This window comes from Pleurodeles waltl, chromosome 6 (assembly GCF_031143425.1).
Source record: "Pleurodeles waltl isolate 20211129_DDA chromosome 6, aPleWal1.hap1.20221129, whole genome shotgun sequence".
Lineage (NCBI taxonomy): Eukaryota > Metazoa > Chordata > Amphibia > Caudata > Salamandridae > Pleurodeles > Pleurodeles waltl.
The window spans coordinates 70137164-70160522 of NC_090445.1; the positions used below are offsets into that span (position 1 = coordinate 70137164).

A 23359-nucleotide genomic window follows, 5' to 3' on the forward strand; every position below is an offset into this window, starting at 1 on the left:
TGTCTCCTTCTCTATCCCTCTCTCCCTTCTCTTTCCATCTCTGTCTTACCCCCCTCTCTCTAGCTCTCTCTCCCACACCTGCGCGCTCACGCACACACGCACACACATATACCTTTTTGTAACCTCTCTCTTCCTATATCTCAATCTCTGTCGTTCTCACACTTCTCCCTCTCTCCCATCTCTTTTCTTGGACTTAAACTCTATTTTGCTCCATCATTCTTTCAGGAAAAAGCTTAAAGTTTAGCTTTACATGATACATTCTTCTTCCTAACAAATATTCTTCTTAAATATAGTGCCATGAAAACTTTGGCTTTATAAATACCAGTTTTTATTCCATTGTCAACAAAGGTTTACGTAGATGGAAGAACATCAATTGCCGTCAGTGCACATACTGAATAGAGTACATCTTTCAAAGTCACAATAGGAAGAGCTTATTTTCAATCTTAAGGAAAGAAAATTAATACAAAACGTAGAAACGCGATATGGTGGACAACCGGATTCCCCCCAAGCACATGTGGATAGATAATGGATGGAGGTGCCGGGAACCACTGTACTAAACTGCACCCAAACTGAGGCCACCAGCCAACAAGGAGAGGTTCAGCCGACTCCTTCACAAAGAACATAACCAACTGGGCTCTTTAGGGGGACAGATTAGTACCATGTGTGCTGTCTCATCCAGGTTAGTAATCAGCACTAGATGTGTGAAAGGGATTCTGGTGAATTGTCAGAAATGTATCTCAACTCCTGAACATTAGGGTAATGCATGAACACATATTTGTGCCTTGCCAAAACACAGCATCAAACATTTTGGAGGATACAGAAAAATTCAATCATGTTATTCCCATGTTGAAACCATTCCGTGGCTCTGGGCTGAACTCACGAGATTTTGCACAATGCACAAATTGTTCCAGCGCGAAAGACGTAGCTACCTCACTACCCTGGTTCCACAATTAATCTAATCCTGAAAATTTAGCTCCTCTCATTATTTTTTTTTCATCAACCTTCTAAAACAATGATGCAAATCCATAAGGATGCAAATCTTATGACTCAGGAATTTTCTCTATCAATTTTTGAGAGCCAAACTGCATTGTGTAATTGTCAGATCCCACTGAGGAGGCCACAGGTCAGACATGGGCTACTGGCAGTACTTAATTTGTAAAAATAAATAATAAAAAGTGCTCTTGTCAGGAGGCCACTGCAGCTTGCTCCACCCATTGCCTACACTAGAGCTGCCAATGACACCACAGTCACAACTAACCATCACATTCATACAAGAGTGAGAAGTCAGACTTTAACTATACATTTAAAATGACTAATACATGCAGCCCAAGCTATTCTTGTAGCTTTGGGTGGCAGGTATTAGCGCCACCCAAAGCTTAATTATTAAACATCTGTTATTGTGCTCCTCACAAAATTAGATAAACATCGACGCCATGTGGCAGGCTGTTATAAGAGCCAGCGTTGAAATAAAATGCCAGTAGCAGGCACTGGAAACCACCGGCTCAAATTAAGCACTGGCTCCTGGACCCCAACCGTTGAATTTGTTTGTGACTGTTACCCAAGAGTCCATTCCACATTGGCTCTGTAAAGTGGGCCAAGTACACACTTTCTATACTTGACTCACAGGGAGGTGAGGGTGACCAGGCAAACGCTTCTTAGGAAGGTAGTGCATGGGGCAAGAGTTCGGAACTCAACAATCAACAAACAGCAACAATAATTTCATTGTCCAGTGCTTATCTTAGTAAAAAGAAAGACTGCAATTGCATCTACGATGTCTAGTGAGTGATCTACCCGCTCTGGAGCCATCTTCCCATTCTAGGAGTTGGTATAAAGTCTATAGCTGGTTGATTCTAGATCAGGCATAGGTGAGGTTCACTAGGTCTCCACTCACTCAGAGCAGTTTTCTGTTTAGTACAAAGATTCATAGGCAAATTAAAGGGCTCACTTAGGCAACATTCAATGTTTCGGCTACAGAACACAGTCTAAACCATCTACTTTAGTTTCTCATGTGAGGCACCGTTACCTGCTTACATTGTCCTGGTTGGTCGGTGTAGGTGGGCGTTCCACTGGGTGACACAGGATTGTGGAAACTGTTTCACTTCGAACTGGAGCCCCAGTGATGGAGTAGCACTGCAGGATTGCTTGGTGGGCACCCACTCAGGCAGGTGTGGCCCCTAGACCAAGATCCCATTAGTGTGCATTCTGCAGCTGCAGCCTCCATGCTAGATGCTTGTTCAGGTAATAACACCTGTAGGGCAGCTTCACACAGGAATTGTGCTATTATAATCTCTAGGCTGGGATCAGCTTTTGCTCTGGTAGCAACATCATCTGAGGGTAATCGGGCAGATGCACCAGGACTTCAAGTACTATAGGGGTGCTGGGGAGTATGGAATTACTTCTTGGTTTGATTTCTGTCAGTCCACTGAGAAGGCTGCAATGGGAGACCCCTCATGACACAAACCACCTATGTGTGTGCTTCCAAGTGCAGTAAGCAAATTCTGGGTGATCCTCATGCCAGGAACCCAGTGGTCTTTGTCTCTCTTGGGCAATTTCTCCTTTTGTAGGAGCAGGCATCTCGCCTTCTAGACTGCTATGTGTTAAGCAGATCTTCAGTGTCTCCATCTGGTTGTTTAGACATCAGCTTCTTCCCCTCACCTCTGGTAGACTGGATGTCAAACAGACGCCAGTCATAGTCACACAACAGTTCTTTGAGTACTCTGCTCGCATAACTAGAACTAGAACAAAGTGGGAAAGTGTCAATCCCATTTTTATTTGCAATTTCCAGACAGAGGGTGTGGTTCCTCTGTCTAAGGTTTGAAATCTGGTTTGGGGTAGTTCTCATTTAATTTAATTTTCGGGCTATGCCTCTGACACAGCCGTTTTGCAAAGCAAGTGGTGATGCTGGCTCCAAGCAGGAGCATTTAAAACATTGGCACAATGAAGTGTGAGATCTTTGCACCTCCCTACCATCAGCCTTTCTAAGTCAGTAGTCCGAGACAAGCAAAAGAGCAGGACCTGTCTAGAAATTTCGGAACCCTGAACAACAGAAACTGCAGTCTCATCCTTAGGCCCTACCATCTGCCAAAGGACAGTGCTAGGGAAGAACTGATCAACAGCTTTCTGCTAACAAAAACCTTACTGAATTTTGAAGGGCACCCTCTGTCGTCCTCAGTTAAGTGTTTGGATCTCCACCCTCCAGGCACATGAATGCAGGCAATACACTTCCACTATTTGAGGATGCTGACCTCTTCCTCCACCTCATGCTATGCTCAACCAGACGTCCACAGAATCCTACTACCAGACATTGTTTACACAAGGTTCAAATATCATTAAAACTTTACACAAAACATGTAATTAGATTTCATTCTCTGGCACAGAGAACAAGCATTTGCAATGCAACGGGTCTCGCATTTCTCCGAGTTAGCGCTATTAGCAGTTGTAAACTCCTAACCGGACTTTTCTTGCCTCATTAAATGGGAGAAAAAAAATGAGCGCGATCGTGAGGAGGGCTAACCACCAGAAAAGGCATGACATATGCATGCCTTCCACTAGTGAAAGCAAGCAGATTATAAAAGGCAAGCCCACGAACCAATGAAAGATACTGACGTGACATGGACGGGGCTCCGAGCCCTTTTCTAACTACTATAGCATCTCACAAGCGATACGCATGCGTAAGTGCATGCTACGTAGACTCAACCCTAAAAAAGACTAGTCACTCTAAATATTTGTAAAATAAAGTGTGCCTATACCATCACTTCATTCAATGCACCCAGTGCACAGACAATCATCCTATACCCACACTGAGGGCATGCTTGTTGTGCCCCACCAGGTCGCTGAACAGGTTCCTGATCTCACATTACCCAGGACAAGGCTAGGCCTAGGTGTACACTAGATTAGTGTGATACCATAGTCCACTCAGAGCAGGGATACACATCCATTTACCATGCATGGGACATTCTTGCTCCTCCTTCAGGACCGGTCTCAATATTACACTGCTATCATTCTGAGATGTTCATAATTATTGGTTTAGCTGCTAACATGATTTACTGGTTACCCGTTTAAACCACAGTCATATTTCTTTTTCCAAGAACACATTTCAGCAGCTTTCAGCTGCTGAAATGTGAGTGGCGGGGAAAAGGCTTGAAATGGATTAAACACAAGTGGGAATCAGTGAGAGTTTCCCCATTCTTAACTCAAATGCTAGTAATTCCTTAGGAATTTTGCCCTTTGGGTAATATTGATCCGAGCAGTATGGAAAGTACCCTTGCAGTTTTCACAACTCTTAATAAGTGCAAAATTGGGATCAACCACTTGATTCTGGGATTAGGTCTTCCCTACAAAGCAGACTCATAGACAAATCACATCATGCCACAATCTACCTTTACAGCTCACTGAAAACAATCATTCTTTGCAGACGTCAAGAAATATCACTTTACTACAATGAAACAACCAGGGTTGCTATAGCACTATGAAGAGTCATCTAGCAACATGACACGTAAAATTGTCAACAAAACAAATATATGCTAAACAACTTAGTCAGTAATCTTAAGTATTGTGAATAATGTAGCAGATAAAAGTCTTGATGCATGATATATATTTTTAGTGAAAAAGAAGACAAGAAGTATAATCTATAGACTAAATTGAAAAGATGATACAATCCAATGTACCAGTGAGTTTGACTAATTAGTTCTATATTGTCCTCATGAATTACTGGGTTTGGCAAAAAGGTGAAAGAGTTTGATGTAAATTATCAATGTGCCTCAACGGAGGTGGTCAGTTCCAAACTGCAAGATGCATTTGACCCAAAGCTAAATTTGTTGGTGAATGTTACACTTTTGAAGTTATCCAAAATAATCATGTTAACAAATAATTCATTTAAGACACTCTCTCTACCAGAAATCAACATACTCATTGTTAACCACAGGTGAAAGGAAATTAAGAGTAAAATCAATGCAAATCTGGACCCAGATTTACTAAGGGCTGGCACTGCCCTTTAGTCACGCAAAGTGACACAAGGCAACACAAGCCCTTATGTCAGATTTACTAACCCACGCTACCTTGCATGGCTCTGCATGGCTTAGTAAATCTAGATTAACTCAATGTAGCACAAGTTACTGCCTTGCATTACTCTGTATTCAGAAGTTGCAAACCCGTGAATGCGTCAAAATGCTACGCCATTCTAACAGAGCCGTAATGAGGAGAAATATGTCTATTTCTCCTCCTTATTTCCTCTTTCAGCATGTGCAGCACACGTAGAAAGAGGAAAATGCCTCTGAAAATTGTTTTTAAGCAGGAAGGTGTTCCTGCATAAATGGTGCACAGGTGACTGCGTTGGTGCTAGGCAGCACTCAGTGTGCCAGCAGAGGAAGGGAGCAGAAATGCATCATATCGTGGTAGATATGCCACATACCTGCTCCTTCCTTGTCATCAGTATAGCAAGTTGTTAGGGTGGCAGGTCTCTTAAGAAACAAAATTATTGAATGTCTTTGACCAAGCACTGTCAATTTTGAATATAAAATAGGGAAATACCATCTGTTATTTAAAACACTTAGAGATTGCGAAACCCTCAGTATTACGAACTACATAAAACAAGTTTTCATCTTCATCTTCATCTTCAGTCTACCTCTAGGGAAGACAAAGGGTAATTCGTCAAACGATAGGTGGTGTGCGCCATTTTGGAGTTACCTCCTATTGACAGAGTTGCCACCTTGGGTTGGTCCAGAAGTGAGGTATGTATACTGCAGTCTATCTTCCTCCCTGCTGGCTGCATGATGATTACAACATCTTCCACGCTGTACAGCCCACTGTTCTCCCTCTTCTGAACTCTGAAAGCAGATGAGATATTCTGACCTTCCTCCCCACTCCAGAAAACCTTAGGCTCTGGGTACAAGCCTGTTGATAGACACACGACTCGTACACCTCCATCCTGCTGCTGGTCAAGGTGGAAGTGAACCGGGGAGCCGGACCCTAGATGAAGAAATTAGATTAGCTTTATAAGGCATTGTAGGGCGGTTGAGGAACAAACATGTATATATCAGTAGAAATGGACAGAAAGATACAATGAAGGTGGCACAGAATCTAAATAATAGAGTAGAGAGAAAACATTAGCAAGGAAATTGTGACTTAAATAACAGAAAAGGGACAGAAGAAGTGAAATCCTAATATAATACCGATAGCAAGGTGTGGGTGGCTCATAATGACAGCAAGCCCAGCCCCTTACTATGTGTTGTCTGCAGCTGTTTGAGCAGGTATTTACAAAGCTAAGAAAGGGCAACACTGTAGTATGAAATTATATATTAGAAAACAGGTTACTCTTATTTCACATTCTATATACAAGGATATGTATGAATTGATGTTAGATAAGGTTCATTTTTTCCTGTGATTCAACATAAGCTCTCCTGGACCAGAGATCCATGACAGAGTTCCAGAAAAACTACTATTGAGGAGAGTTTCACTGGGATTCATATTATGTAAATTTACTTTATATGGATACCCTAAAAACTGCATCTTTGTTGACACTTCTGATAACCCATTTTTCTGCCTGCCTTTTTCATCTCCAGCGCTTTCTTGGCTCTCACCTATGACGTTCATATCCAGGATGGCTTCATCATAATAGGGTTTGTCTTCAAAAAAGCACTTGTACTGCCCCTCATCAGATAGGCGTACACTGGATATCCTCAAACTCACGCTTCCATTCTGGATGCCGTCTTTGATGAGCTCTGTTCTGCCTTGGTATTCCAAGAGCTGCTGGTCGTTTTCATCTTTGCCCTCACGGTACAGGTGCACTGGCGAGTAGTACTGAGATCGGAACCAGCGGATCTCCATATGAGAGGCGTCCATAGCAGGCGAGAGCATGCACCACAGCATGATGTCTGCTCCAAAAGGTGCTCTGATTGGTTGGTCTGGACCAATGACTGAAAATTTAGCTGTAAAAGAAGATAGTTCAGTTCGAACAAAGTTAGAAAGTCCCTTTTTGCTACGAGAATGACATATATGAGTCAGAGATAATCAATTTGCAACAGAACATGTCCACCATGGTTTTGCCCCTGTCATTACATGCAAAACTGCAGTGGACCACTGCAAATCAAAGAGATTTGTAGCCAACTGCAATGACCTTGATGGACATCCCAGATATATGTAATCTGTTTCAAGGAACATTTTAAAGCACTGAACCAATACACAATAATTAATTTGCCTCATTTGTCTGAAGATGGCAACTGAGTTTCATAAAGTTGTGACTTTGGGAGTAAGAAGATCAGTGAAGGGAGAGTGAAGCGGTCATGGGATCCCTTGGAACATGCCCAGTGAGATGTGGTATCTGTACCAATCTAAGTAGAAGGACAAAAAATGGCATTTAGGAGCATACATGGGACCTCGGCACAAGAAAGATTGTTTGGAAGTGACGTCTTCTTGGCAAGAAGAAAGTAAAATGTAGATGTGAGGAGGAGCAGTAAGTAAAAGGTGCTGGGCTGCTGCAAAAAATTCAAAATGGTTATAACTCAAAGAACACAGCAAGAGCTAAAGGACATCGAGGCTAAACCTGGAGGCTAAAGATGGTCTTATGTAATGCAATGGGAATGGACATGTGCGCCCTAAAAGGGCTTAGGGGACTTTCACAACATCTTTTTAATGGCTAATGACAATATGGCAGAATTAAAGTGAAATAGTGTGAGCGACTGCGGCTTTAGAGAGGATAAGATAAGAGACACAACACGTGGGTTCTAGGTGGGCCTAATCTAATCTCAGATTTGAAGTCACAACCAAAAGCATCATCCCCTCTGCAGCTTGGGAAAAGGTATCCGGTTCAGTGAGGTGTGGTGAAGGTTCAGTATGGTGAGCAACATGATGGGGAAAGACAGGAAGAACTACTGTTCCTGCAGCATCCCCTATTCCTTGTCCTCCCCTTCCAAAGAATTCCACAGGATCATCTCTGAATTTAGAAACCCTGCAGGCCCTTCCTAAAAGCTCTCTGTTTCACTAGACCTACACATGCGACAAGGGACTTCATCTGAAAACCCTCTGAGCTCTTGACTGGCAGCCAGGCAAACTGAGTAGTTTCAACTAATTTCCCCAGCATTGCTGTTTCCCAAGGGACCGGGCCAATGTTCATACAATGGACGGTGTACTCCGACCCACTTAGGTGAAGTCTTCCCCCCAAAACCCAGCTTTGGATTTAGATCCTTCAAATCTAAAAACCACAGCTGGGAGATACATTTTGTCTGGGCCAGCCTGCAAAGGTGTTGATCCTGTTACCGGTCTACGAGTCTGCATCAAGAACAATCTAAGATCTCTCCTTCCAGTGGCCACCGAGAAAATGTACTTGCCTCTATCTTTAACCCTGTGGTTTCTATCTCTCATTCCTAGCTGCTGTCTCAAGGTTGCAACAACATGTTCAGAGGATGTGTCTGACCCTCACACACCCCAACTAATTGTTCCTACACAGTGGCAGTCTTCACACAACCCCCAACTCCCATTAATGCAGGCTCTGGCTTGCAATAGATTGAACACAGTAGCAGAACTTGGACTTTACACTTGTTTCAGCTGCACATTTCCATCAGTAGAGTGTTTACAATTCAAAACATATGAAAAATAATCATCATACAAGCATGTGCACATTTGTACTGTCTGCTGGTTAGTAGGTAGCCCAGGTACTTGTGTTTGGCAGCGCTGGTAGTGGTAGTGGGTGATGCAAGCTGCGGTGGCCTCCTGAGACATATCTTGGCACTAGAGCCAAATCTTTACTTGCTATCGGTAAATACATTTTTGCCTCAGAACTTCTTCTTTTTTTTACCCTCTAGACTTTCCAGGTATATCTTTGTTTCTTGTCTGATCTCTCCTGCCTCAAGGTTTCTCACTTCAGGAAATCCTCTTCGTGGAATTTGATTTTCAGTTCTTATGCCTCAACTATGGAATGACTTTACACTATTTTTAAAACTCACTACTTCTCGATTAGATTTCAGAACAAAAAGCTTAACTTCTACTTATATTCCAGTTAACTCATGATTTAAATAGTATCATGAGATGTGTGAACGAGGATTGTTTATAATTCAATGCTTGAGGTGTAAAAATTCAGGGTTTGGTTAAACTAAGGATAACTTAGTCCTTGTTGCCCATTTTCACTTCGAAATTGCATTCTAACATGTGACCCGTGCTGCTGATTTATTCTTTGCTATAATGAAGAACTCATAGGCTTCACTGGGCCGGAGAGTGATCTTCTGTAGCTATGTAAACAGAGTGTACTTTCCAAAGCACAGAGCGATTGTCCCAGACTGAACAAGATACTATGTAAAATTTCATGTGTTAAAAACAGATGTTGTGTGCACCAGAACTTCATGCATTCCATGTAGTAGAATAGTGAGAAAATCTTTGAATGTATTCCTTTGCAACAGTTTTTAGTGAAACAGCCATGCGTGTGCCTCTCTGGTCGCGTGGATAGCATCAACATACTAGATCCCGACCTCAATTGCGTGCCCTTGCCGCGTCTCGCTGGCCCTGCGGTCCTTGCCCCACTCCTCCTCTGGGCCCCGTCTCTATGCTTCTCTGCCTGCCTAACTCCCTGGTCTGCCAACTCTCATTCTTGTGCCCGTGTGCCTGTGTCCGCGCCCAGCAGTACACTAGTCATTTCAAAGGCCTTGCCAAACTTCTGCCGCTTTTGCCAGCACCTACTGGCAAATACTGCTGAACACCAGCATTGTTCTTGGCGTGGAGGGGCACAGTGGAGGTGGGTCGTGTGTCCGGCATTTGTCCTCTTGCTTGGGCTCAGCTTTCCTCCACATGTGTGGCAAGACCAGCCCTGCGACCAGCCTTTGGAGTCCCCCTTGGAAGATAGCATCCGGGGACTCCTTGTATACTTGTAAGACACTGGTTCAGGCTTACAGGGGCATGTGGATGTGAGGCGTGAGGCAAGCGGTGTAGCGGAGATACCCCCCACTTGGTGGCACTCCAGGATCCCACAAACTCAAACCTCACTGGTTAATCTTTATGGAAGAATTGTGGCAGCATGTCAATTTAGGCAATTTCCAACTTACAAGCAATCCTTACACACCATTTCTTTTCTTCAATCACTGAGCCTATGCCTTCCTTAACATACCTACGAGCACTGTGTCCTACATTCAGTTCTCCTAACCATATACACGAGCACTGTGCCCTACATTCAGTGCTCCTAACAATACCCATAAGCACTGTGCCCTACATTCAGTGTTCTGTAATTGCCTCAGCTCTCTTGTCATGGGCAAGCATATCATTTGCTTCCAGCCCAGCCATGTGACCTTTTGCTTCCAGTTTAACCATTTTTACCTTTTACTTCTGGGCATTCGTACTAATTTTGACATACTCTGAAACATGTGCACAGTTCATTTTTTTGTTGTGTGCTAAAAAAAAACAGGCTTCACCCCTCCTCTTACATGGCAAGGCTATCATATAAATTCTCTCACTTTGAAGTCACAAAGAGAAAAATAAACACCAAGCTTCATGAAAGAGACACCCTGACATTTCACCTCTGTCTTTGAATGCACAGCAAATGTGAAATGTTGAGAACAAGATTTCAAGCACTGTTTACAGAAACCGAGTTTGTGGTAGAATACAGTAAACATGTTTTAGGCAACAGGAGGGCCAAACTCACACTGGACTGCCTAAAGCAAATAGAGCCAGCAAATAGAAATCCAGAAAATGTGAGTTACAAACCAGAAAGAAATTAGTAATCAACAGGGTGAATGCATTCCTAGGTCAAGTTTATGAAAGTACCCAAGATGTCTTTAGCAAACCGGTAGGTTGTGACTTACAAACAACATAATATATTAACTCTACCAAATTTACTTGCTGCAAAGGATTCTACTAAAACTGACAACTTAATTCTGGCATAAACTACAGCAGATAGTTTTCCTTGCTTCTGAACAAACTTACTAAGCAGAAGGATCCAACCACGGTAGCAATTCCTATGTAGCCAAACTGCCCTTCACAACAAATATTACTGATGCACTTGACTGCGGCTCCTTCAATTATATCATCTAATAATTCCTGCATCCCAACAGTGGCAGAGTTGAAACAAGACAAGTCAAATGCAACAAAACTGTCATTTCATGAAATTCTCCGTTGGTGATGGAACTCAGACAGAATATTCTTGATCTCACCCTGACTATGTTTCACAAGGCCCTCATGACATCATAACACATCCAAAGTTTTTTAAATTATTAATTTATTTTCCCAAATTGCAAACATCAACTCATCAGATTTACACAGATTAAAGAAGAGGTGGGGGAAATGGGGATCACTAGACCCATCTGGGTCTCTGACTGTGTAGTACCAGCAATTCTCTCCAAGAAGGACGAACTAGCTGATTGAGCACTTGCCGTTTCAACACCATTCAAACCACAATATCTGAATGTATTCCAAAAACAAAACGGGAGCCAGGTGCAATTGCAAGATTGTACAGATAACTTGACCAACTGTGTGAGTCCAGATAATTTCCTAAGGAACAGGATTATAAATATACACATTTTAAAAAACCTTACTACACGCTCTCACAAGAATCCAGCAGCTTTAATAGCAATTTGCTCTAGGTCAGTCTCACAAATGTACTCTGAACACCTAATCAGCCATCAACTATTGCTGAACCAGTTTATTCTAATTCAGTAATCTGCTACTGAACATTATCTTAATGGAACGTCATATTAGCGTCTAATGGAACAAGTCATGTCTCGTTTCTTTCAAATCATCACATTGCTTGTCTGCAGGTTTCACGGTACACCACTCCCTTCACATTCCCGACTTTCAAAGTGGAAAAATACAGATAATTTGGCTTCTTTTTGAGTGACTCCCATGCTAAGATTAATGGCTTTCAGGCCAATAGCTGTACATATTGGCAGCATGGGGGAGTTACTAAGTTCAATGAAATTTGCTTAAATTGCTGCATATCACAACATGAGTATGTGCTAGTATGCTATTTTTGTTTTAATATGGGGTTATTATTTTATTAAGGAGGTGTGATGTGGTAAAACCTGACAGGCATCAAACTATGATTGCACATTTATCTATTAAATAAATAAAAGCAAAAATATATGAAGTATCCCCTCATCTGCTCACAAAGCACAAAATAAATATGGACACATATCAATAGGATGACCTAAAAATGAATATGGATAAATGCAGACAGGAATGTTAAAAAAATAAATACCATAAAACCGAAGGCCCTAGTTATGATTAATATTGGATTAGCCTTAAATTAAATAAAAATTGACTTGTGTGCTCTCAGAACATCTGGGTAACAAAGGCCAGAAACAACTGTTGATGCTAGATGTGTGCTTTCACCCATCTTCAGTAAAGAATAAAGTGCAAATTCTGAATGCCCTCCTGGAAATCAAGGATATTTTAGACCATACTACACTAACCATTGTAATGATTACTGGTAACTATGGGACATATTTACAAGCCCCTTGCGCATCTTTGCGCCACACCAGCATCATTTATTTAACGCTACTGTGGCGTTTAGGAGGCAATTTCCCAGCACCATATTTACGAAGTGGCACAATGCATGCATTGCACCACTTTGTAAAGCCTTGCGCCACACTATGCCTGCACCAGGCATAATGTGTGCAAGGGGGAGTTTCCACGCAGGGAGGCCCCAAAAAATGGCACAGTGAAATTAACTAGATTTCACTGCGCCATTTGTGACATAATTTTTAATGCCTACTCATGGCAGGCATTAAAATGACACAACCATAATCTTCTATGGGCCTCCCTGTGCTTTGCTGGGCTAGCGTCAACATTTTTGCCACTAGTGCAGCAAAGAGCCACAATAGCGCCTACATCTTTGACGCTATTGTGGTACTGTGCACCATGGTGTGCCATACTGTAAATACGGCGCACCCATGGTGTTGTTATGGGGCACAGGGTGGCACAAGAAAAATGGTGCATCAATGCGGATGCCCCACTTTCTTGTAAATATGCCCCTTTGTTTTTTAATTTTTTCAACAAATGGGGTAAGATACAGTCAGAGAATCTTGCTGACACATTATTTGGCGTTCCTTCGGTCATAATAGACAACTGGTGTATTAATAAGCGCCCATAAACTAAGCACATGCCCAACTTACTTTTCAATGTAGGCTTTTGGACGCTAAATGGGCGATTGACAATTGACTCCCAGCCCTCCTGACATGTCTCATACACTTGCCTTACTACACTTTTCTACTTTTTCAGCCTGTACCAGTTACAAGATCACCTCATGACCGGACAGTGATCATAATGCACAAATAACCACTTTACATTTCGAGCACAGACTTTGGACTATTGGACACTCACACACAAGGGTCCTTGATTTCAGAAAATCAAAGAACAATCAGATGGAATGATGCTACTAAGGTTAAGATATTTCAGCTTGGTAGACAGGATTCCATATATACAAGTGTTGAGATAATAAAAGAGTCAATGAGCAAATCAGCTAGATGGATGATTGGGAGCAATTGTTACATCAAACTTTCCACTTTATTGTTTCTATCTCAGTACCCAACTTGCGGAATCAATTAGAATCTAGTAATCATAAGATTGTAATTGCAAGAAGAGAGTATTGGAAGCAATTACGGCAACTCCTACAGGGTCAACGTTCACTAACCTGGAGCCTGATCCCCAATGTATTATAAGAAGGAATTATCAAAGCTTTCCCATATACACCAGGATGAGGTTTGGAGCAATTACTTCTTGCAAGCAAACATAGTAACCCTAAGCGATTCTGTTCTGTGGTCAGAAATGGACTTGGATCATACGGACCAGAAAATGACCATTTTATCCTGTTTGAAAAATTGGAAGCGTTCATTAAAGATATTTATGCAGGTAACTCCTTAGTCACAAATTATTTACCTGTTTACTCTAAAATGGAATTAAACATCACTTCCAAAGTGAATACAGCTTTGATTTTAAAAATCACATCTATCAAAAGCTGCAGGGCCGAATGGGATTTCCATTGATGTTTTAAAAGAAGATATTCTTTGAACTGCATTATTGCTCTTTTTGTTTTCACATGCCCTTCAAATAGGTCAAATTCCCTTGTCCCGAAAAGGTGCTTTAATGCATCCCATCTACAAACAAGCACTGGCAAAGCTAATAGGTTTCACCTATGCAAGAGTTATTGGCGAGCTGTTGGCTTTCACAATGCCTTTTAACCAAGTTGTACAACAGCATGGCTGAAAGTGAAGAAAACAGTGGTATGACATGTCATAGCTCTTTTTTTGTTACTTTCCACCATGCTTCACAGCAGCCGTGGTGTGTAAAACATGACTAAACAAAACATAGACAAAGCTGAAAGACCTTGCATAGGCAACACACACTGGCTTTGCCAATGTTATTTATGACAGCTCTTCACATAACAGGATGTCCTGTCCAGCCTGTGACAACGCTTACTCACACTAAAATAATAAAGGCTGATTGTGTTAGGAGGACAGGCACCTCATAGCAAAATTATTCTTTATTATTTTTAGTGGGTAAGAGAAGCCCTGTACTTTAATAAACTTTGCTGGAAGCCCAGATGAACTGCAGAAGACATGCTGGTAATTGGCTTTCCACGTTGATCAATGTTTTTAACTGAAATTGATTTGTAAGGCTTTAATCCTTTGTCCTGTCACTCTGAGGCATGTCAGCAGATACTGACTTGCATTGTGGTGGATACTGTAGTGACAGGTCAAGCCCACATGTCCAATGTGAATGGAGCCCATTGAGCAGCTGTGGTGAGCCAACTCCAGCAGAGTGCTTGATGCCAACATATATTTCACCTTTGCAAATTAATGGGCAATAACAGAGCCCTACATGCAGTCATTTTAAAACAAGCATTTGCAATGCAATAGGTCACACTTTAGTGAGAGTTAGAGCTGTTGGCATTAAAAATGGTAATGACAATCTCGCCTTTGGGAATTTATAAATATTTAGCCATGCAGCACATTAAACCTTTATCGGAAAAAATGTATTTGTGCATTCCTTCATACACTTGGCATTAGACTGTAATGGTCTGAACAACCCCAAGAGAGCACCACATTAAAAATGGCATTTGGAGGAAACATTGTCATGTAGCCATATAGTCAGCCCCTAGAGGGCATAATCACATGAAAAAAGAATGACAAAGAACATTGCAGTGGAACCATATCCAGCCCCTTGATGGCATAGTGTATTATACATTTTCGGGCCTAGCTGGCTGAACATTTAACTGTGGAGTCACCAGTACAAGGGTGCAGTGCCACAGGCCGTTATTAGATGTCCCTGTAAAATCAACGGCAGAAGGTGCAGTACCACTGGTCATGGCTAGACGTCCCTGTAGAGTCAACAGCAGAAGGTACAGTACCACTGGTCATGGCTCGATGTTCCTGTAAAGTCAACAGCAGAAGGTGCAGTACCATTGGCTGTGGCTAGATGTCCCTGTAGCGTCAACAGCAGAAGATGCAATACCACTGGTCATGGCTAGATGTCCCTGTGGAGCCAAAAGCACTCAGAGTACAGTGTCAAAGAATGCTGCCAGAAGTTCTTCCGGTGACAGCACATGCATTTTGTCAACTGATTTAGTTATACATAAAAGAAGAATGACAAAGAACATTGCAGTGGAACCATATATCCAGCCCTTTGAAGGCATAGGTGGTCATTACGACCCTGGCGGTCAGAGACCGCCAGGGGTAATGTGGCGTCCGTACCGCCAACAGGCTGGCGGTACGGAGGCCCTTATTCTGACTGCGGCGGTAGAGCCGCGGTCGCACCGCCGGGGCCGGCGGTTTCCCGCCGTTTTAGCCCCGGCAGTGATAATCCGCTAGGGCAGCGCTGCAGCGCTGCCCTGGGGATTATGACCCCCCTACCGCCAGCCAGTTTCTGGCGGTTTGCACCGCCAGGAAGAGGCTGGCGGTAAGGGGTGTCCTGGGGCCCCTGGGGGCCCCTGTACTGCCCATGCCACTGGCATGGGCAGTGCAGGGGCCCCCTAACAGGGCCCCGGCCAGCTTTTCACTGTCTGCATAGCAGACAGTGAAAAGCGCGACGGGTGCAACTGCACCCGTCGCACGGCCGCAACACCGCCGGCTCCTATGTTGTGGCCTCATTCCCGCTGGGCCAGCGGGCGCAAACTTGGTTTGCGCCTGCCGGGCCAGCGGGAATGTCATAATGGGGGCCGCGTGAGTGCGGCCACATTGGCGGCCGCACAGCGGTTACCGCAGCCATAATGACCCCCATAGTGTGTTACACAATTTTAGGCCTAGCTGGCTTTTTAAATAACATTTAGCTGTGGAGTCAGCAGCACAAGGGTGCAGTGCCGCAGGTCGTTACTAGACGTACAATCAACAGCAGAAGGTGCAGTACCACTGGTCGTGGCTAGATGTCCCTGTAGAATCAACAGCAGAAGGTACAGTACCACTGGTTGTGGCTCAATGTCCCTGTAGAGTCAACAGCAGAAGGTGCAGTACCACTGGTCATGGCTAGATGTTCCTATGGAGCCAAAAGCACTCAGAGTACAGTGTCACAGAATGCTGCCAGAAGTTCCTTTGCTGACAGCACATGCATCCTTCCACCCCTGGAAAGCATAGTGCATTATACATTTGCAGGCCTAGTAAGGCTGTCAAAATATTATTACAAACAAGGCCCATATAACACCTCTGAGCTGTAAAAAGAAAAGGTCCAGCCATATGATAAATTAAATATACATTGAATGGTGGTAAAGGTTATGCTTTTGGGTCTCCCTCTAACCTAGCGTGACCCAGAAGATGACCTGGACAGAATGAGCACATTGTTCTGAATGTTTTGGTGGTCCGCAACAGGTTGAGATGCGGGCAAACATTTTTTTAAAAGGAATGGCTGCAAAGCATTATGGGGTGAGTTTCCCCGAGTGCAGTGAATATTGTAGTATCAGCTCTCCCACTCTGCAGGGAGAGCCGCTGCTGAGGATTCAACACCTGTTTCGATTTAATGCTAAATAAAGTCACAAAAAATGTACAAAGTACACACACACACACACACACACAACTACATGTATTTACTGATTATGTCAAGTAAGGAACAAGTGAAGTGCAAACGCAGAAAACAAACCGCAAGTGTGAACATGACTGACAGGAAACAATAAAAAAATAGTCCATCCAAACAAGAGAAAAACAATCTAGGTGTAATTAAATTGTACTCGGCTGGTGCTCCTCAGCCAAGAACAGGAAGTGATGTATTGGCTGCCAAACCAGTTAGGAGGCAGCAAAGAAAAGCAACCTATGGTAAGGGGCAGGCAGCAGTAGGCGGGAGCAAAGTCCTTTACTCATTCCAACAGGTCTTGCAGACAGCGCATGCGTGCTGTCTAGGCTCGACCTAAAAACAATGGCTTTAGAGTCCCACTGAAAAGGAAATGGTCCCTACATTATGAGCATTCCTCACCGCTTCACCTCCTGGGATTTAGGTTTCGTGTGAACGTTCTTCAAATATGTCCCTGGTTTATGTATCTTTGATTCCAGAACTGTGATAAATTGAAAAGGCTGTTGATGTACGAGTAAAATTAAACTTGACCTGGTCTTCAAAGCCTCTGCACAATGCAATGTTTATTTATTTATTTTTTATTGAAAATCCTGCCTCACACGTGATAGCTAAACATTGGCTATTACCAATAGTGATGCCTAACATCTGTTGTGTTGCACTGTGAAAAATATCTTAGTCCTGCTTAATGGATCAGATTTGATATCCCTTTGAAAGACAAACGGCTGAGTTGACCCTTGCCAGGGTCTTAAAAAAAGGCTACGTTTACATTTTCAACCATGAAGTTTCAAAGTACTATCACCTAGTAGGTGAGTGAGTAGCCCCAGCCCCCAGAGCTGTGTTTCAATGTGCGATGTCCATCACTGTTGGTGGGAGGGAGGGCAGCAGGCAACAGGGACGGTGGGAAGTGACGGTGGTGGCAAATGTAAATGCTTTGAAGCAAGAATATAGGTTAGGCTGGGGGAAGGAGCTGGATGGGAGAGGGGGCATGCCGCCTTCAAACACAAGAACTCTTAAGAAGTGCTGCAACGTAAACAGCTTCACCCCCCTCCCAATCGATTCCGGGAGGAGTTTCAGTGAAGAACTGTCTATCAATTCCTTTACACTGCAGCTGCGACTCTCGGGCATTCTCATCCAGGAGACAGCGGAAGTGTATGACAGTGTCTTGATAAAAAAAAAGGTTAAAAGCTTTTAAATCTTATTATTTTACTGCGTTAAAAAAAATACATTTATTAAAGGCTTTATCATACCCTGCATTTGTATATGTGAATCATGATTTACTGGTGAAATATACTAAACACAAATGTACCTTGTCAACTCTGTGCTTTAGAAAAACATGTTATAAGAGTGCCAAAAAATGTCTGGGGATGGTTTGAAGGGGAGGGAGTGTATTGTTTGTTATTTTTGCATTATTTTGGTGCTTTAACAATATGCTACTATGTAATGCTTAATTGGATATGCTATGCACCTGTTGAAAACAAAATAAAAAGACTTTAAAAAAAAAGAGTGCCAAAAAAACAGCCACTTGCAAAGGTAAAGGAAAGATTGGCAGGGTAAAAGGAAGATCTGAAGTCCGTAAAAGAAAAAAATAGTAAATTAGGCATGGGGCGTCTGGTGCCTGCGCAAGAATAGAATTCAATATTTAAATGGAACAGTATTGTATGTTGAGGGCAGGGCGAGAAAAAAGATAGTCAGAACATGGTACACTAGCGTCTCGACCACTGACAGCCCCTGCAAACTCTGACACATCACTGTGTCGACTGTGAAAATTTAAAGCACTGTCTCTATGCTTTTGGAAATAACTGAAGAAGTTGGGACCGGGATGCAGAAGACAAAAAGAGGGTGGCGGGCAGGGGGAATAGAGTGTTGAGAGACATCAGTCTGGTATGTAAATGGAAACAAGCAAATACAACAGGGGAAGCAATGATGAATAAGAGAAACAAGCAATGAGGAAGGAAGGAAAAAGCAATAAGGGCACAATAGCGGGTGGGGCAGAGTGCTACGAACGATGAGGGAAGAGTACAGGGGAGTTGAGGAGGTAGCCTGCAAATGCACTCATATGGAGTTCTAGATAGGAAATAAAAAATAGCACCTTCTGAAGTGCGTAGCCACTTGCCAGTGACTAGAAGCTGTACTTGGACCATGCTTCACGGCATGGATAGGCAAAGCAGAAAGAGCAGGAAGACATGCAAAGTGAAAGTAGATGAGATGCTGGTCAATCAGAAGCCTGGAAATTAGACAAACGTTGATTCCAACGAATGGTACGTAAAATAAGTAATGGGCAGGTTCTAAGCCCCTTTTCAGACTTTTTTTAATACAAGAGATTTCACAAGCATAGGCAAAACCTAAAAAGAACAGAAAGATAATCCAAAAAAATACTGTCTTATTCCTCTCTTGGGTTCGGAAGGGAAGCATTTTTCCCAATTTTTATTAACCTATTTGCAGGATTGGACTGTTGATATTAAATTAATACATTTAATCAAACAAGATTCAGAGCCAGCTGCTCTATTACATCACTGCCCTCAAACTTTTGGTAAACACATCCTTATAAAAGGTGACTATCACTAAACGTGTGCTTTGAACTACTCACAGGTCTTTCATAAAGTAAACTGGAGAAAACTGTGGGGCAAATTAACCGATTGGTGCATCGATCAAACACTGCTCTTTTTCCTGATGCTGTTGCATGACAATGCATGGCTGCTAATAAAGGTAGCAGGGGGTCTCTTATCACCTAGAGTTTATACTGCACACAGACTAAAACAGGGATGAGTTGAGTTGTCACCTTTATTATTTTGCAGATACATAGCTGCTTTTATTTTTGGCATTGTACCATCTGGATGGTTTAACACCCAAATTAGGCTATACAGGAATTAGCCAGCTTGCTTATGTGGAGGATATAGGGCCAGATGTAGGAAAAAAGCAATTTGCGACTTGCAAATTGCGAGTCCCTGCGACTCGCAATTTGCAAGTCGCAAATTGCTATGCAGTACGGTGTCTCAGACACCGACTGCAACTCGCAATGGGGTCGCAATGACCCACCTCATGAATATTCATGAGGTGGGTCGCAAATTGCGGCCCCATTGCGAGTATAGGCACTCGCTAACATGGAGGCCTGCTGACGTCAGCAGACCTCCATGTTAGCGACCTGCTTTTAAATAAAGCAGTTTTTTTTTTTTAAGTGTAGCCCGTTTTCCCTGAGGGAAAACGAGCTGCACTTAAAAAAAAACCGAAACCTTTAGAGGGACCACTCCCTGCCCTGAAAAAATATTTTGGGGTCCAGTCACAAACTGGAAGGGGTCCCATGGGGACCCCTTCCAATTTGCGATTGGGTTACCATCCACTTGAAGTGGATGGTAACTGCGATGCCATTTGCGACCGCATATGCGGTCGCAAATGGTATTGCATCCCAATGCGACTCGCAAATAGGAAGGGAACACCCCTTCCTATTTGCGAGTCTGAAATGCATTTTGTGAGTCGGTAACGACTCGCAAAATGCATTTCTGCATTAGGATACGCGTTTTGCGACTCGCAAACGGCAAATTTGGCCGTTTGCGAGTTGCAAAACGTTTGCTACATCTGGCCCATAGTTCTCTTTTCATTATCCCCAAAGGGCCTCCAAGACCAACTGGAGAGGTTATGCGACTTCAACAAGCAGAATGACCTACACGTTAATTGAGACAAGACCAAAGTTGTGTCCTGTGGTGGTGCTAGAATGTGCACAGACTGATACTTGATTACAATTGCCTTGATGAAGTTGACTTTGTGGTAATATTACTGAATCAATAGAACGTATTGTCTGCATTTGCCCTACGCTACTGTGCTTAAGGGAAAATTACCTATAGTGGTTTGGTTTTATTAAAGCTCACTGTCGAACAGTTCACAATGCAACGAGATACTGTTTCTCCTCGAATGACACCCGGTTCATAGGGAAGCTCACTAGATTTTCTGACTGCGAATATCGCTGCCTTTGATTTGGCTGCTCTGTTGTAATGTATGTATAAAATTACATATTTTTATATTTTAACATTTTGTACTAATTTATTTGATCTTATGATTGTAACTGATATTTTTCTGGCTATACTTAACTGTAGCCCCTTTGCCTGATTTCTATTGGCTAGGAGCATGTGAACCATGTACCGATGTAGTAAATGTATAAAGCTTTTGTCTAAAGCACCATAAAAGATTGTGATTTCTCCATGCAAGAGGGAGACTTCCTGGATTTACACTAGAATTCTACTGACTACTTTGCTGCATTCTTTATTGATTTGTATTCCTTACAAGATTGTATCATTTGATGGTCCAGCTTAGGCATTTCTGTGCTTGAATTGTTGAAACCAAGATGCGTCTTATTCATTCTTGAACAAAAAAAAGGTATTCTTATGGGCAGGGCAGTGGTCAGGACAAGCGGCAGGAAAGACAAAGGTGAGGGCAGGCAAAAGAGAGGGGCAGGATAATGGGCTCGAGAATAGGAGAGAAAGGGACGTATGACAAGAAGAGCAAGGATAAAACAGGAAATGCTATAGATAGGGGGTGGCTAGAGGGCAAGACTACAGGTAATGGATATGTAGAATGTGTAGAGTGAGGGACAGGACGATGGGTAAGGTGTGGAATGGGACAGTGTCATGGGCAGGAGCACGGCGAACGTTGTGGGCAGTGGGGGAGGTGATGCAGGGGATGAGATGGGGTGGCTAGCCTGGAAACAGGCTTGAGACAGGGAGAAGGCTAGTGGGAAAAAGGGCTGATGGATACCATGGCTGTCCTGTGATGGTGGGCTGAGCGACAGGTTGACTGCATGGGTCTCTAGGAATTCCTTTCTGCCCCCTAATTCTCCCCATGAGTTATGAAACACCAATATCAAACCACGGAGAAGGTTCAGTACCAAGGAACAACATCAGGGGTGCAGCAATCAATAGTGCAGGAGATGCAGTAGTGTTTGCTCTCATTAGAGCCCATGTGGCCTTTGCTACATCACTGCAAAACAAGACAAATGGGCTGGTCAATGATAGCTGAAGGCTGGCTCAGACTTGGTTCTGGTTGTAAGGCAGTCCAGGGCCTTCAGTAAGTAATGCCATGAAAGCTACTTAGAGGGGTTATCCGGTGGATGATGTCACAGTAGATCTCAGCATACGTCAAACACAGGAACCTTCTAAAATGCTTATTGTTGGTGATCATTAGTGATGCAAGAGTGGACAAGGAGAATGTTTTTTTTACTTCACAGAGATTTGCCACTTAAGAAGAACCAGTTTCTAGGGTATGAACCGTATCTAGGGTACCACAATTTTCTGTATGCTTGAATGGCTGAATACATCGCTTTTTAAATTGTCTAAGTTAAATGTTTGATCTATTTCGGCTCCATCTTTAGCTCTTGAAGGAAAATCAAACACTGTCTTTATTGGGCCCTTATTTTTCAGTAGAAAACACATACATTTGTGATTTTTAACAATGATATTGGAACCTGCCCAATTAAAGCCATGGCACAGATTATCTCATAAACAAGTACACACTCCAGTCAAAAAGGCATATTTTATTATAGAAATGCAATGATCTTTCACAAAAGACCACGGAAAGGTTTGCGCAGCTGGCATCATTTTTACTAGCACCCAGTGCCACTAGAGAATGTTGCAGTCAAACCACTGTCTGAGCAGTTTCAAAGAGGTTTCCATCAGTAGAAGCTGTTGTATTTTAAATTCCACGGTGGACCTGGTGCCTTATGGACAGGAAATCACCTAGGACCATCAAGTTGCACACTGAGGGTTCCCTAGAAGATACATGGATTTTAAATTGTTTTATCTGTAGTGAAATCATTCAAGGCATTGGGGGTTGTACTGCACTAGAATTTGCCTTGGAACAAACAAAATCCATGATGGCCTGTGTCATCAGGCATTGATTTGCATAAGTGGAGTAGAATTAAGATAATCTAGATTCACAAAAGTTTCCTTTTGGTCTCCAATCACATCCTCTTACGAGTGATATTTATTGGTTGACAGAATACAACACTATCTGGTCACAGAAATGCTCCTGGGTGTGCCACGTGCAAATAAGGTCTGCCCGCTTCCCCCGCTGGTGGTGGGATAAACTTATGATGTCAGAATGCTGGGAGTGGAAAGCGGTAAGAGCCTCTTGCTAAAGGGATGCAGTGGGGATTTTCTAGGCACTTTCAGGATGTGTTTGGATGTGTTATCTGTAACAACAGCCCTCTTCTGGGAAGTGTGATAGCCTTGGAGGTTCCCTAACACTATCCCCTTGAAATTGTTGCATTAGCGGTACACTCGGCCATTTTTCTAGCCACCAAAGTGTTGAGGAATACTGGGAATAACTTTATGCGCATACCATTTGAGTGTGGCAGTTTTACGATAATTTCATGATGTTTGTTGTTTTTGTGGCATTGCATTGT

At 42.8% G+C, this 23359-nt stretch overlaps 1 protein-coding gene across 1 annotated transcript in view; it reads right to left on the bottom strand.

Moving 5' to 3' along the window:
* The window catches only part of LOC138301481 (butyrophilin subfamily 1 member A1-like), a 57316-nt gene that overhangs the window by 29497 nt on the left and 4460 nt on the right, over positions 1-23359 (bottom strand). The window contains exons 3-4 of the mRNA XM_069241992.1: positions 6579-6926; positions 5686-5967 (exon numbers count right to left, since the gene is read on the bottom strand). Coding sequence (XP_069098093.1) covers positions 5686-5967; positions 6579-6926 — 630 coding nt within the window. The remainder of the gene's footprint in view (positions 1-5685; positions 5968-6578; positions 6927-23359) is intronic.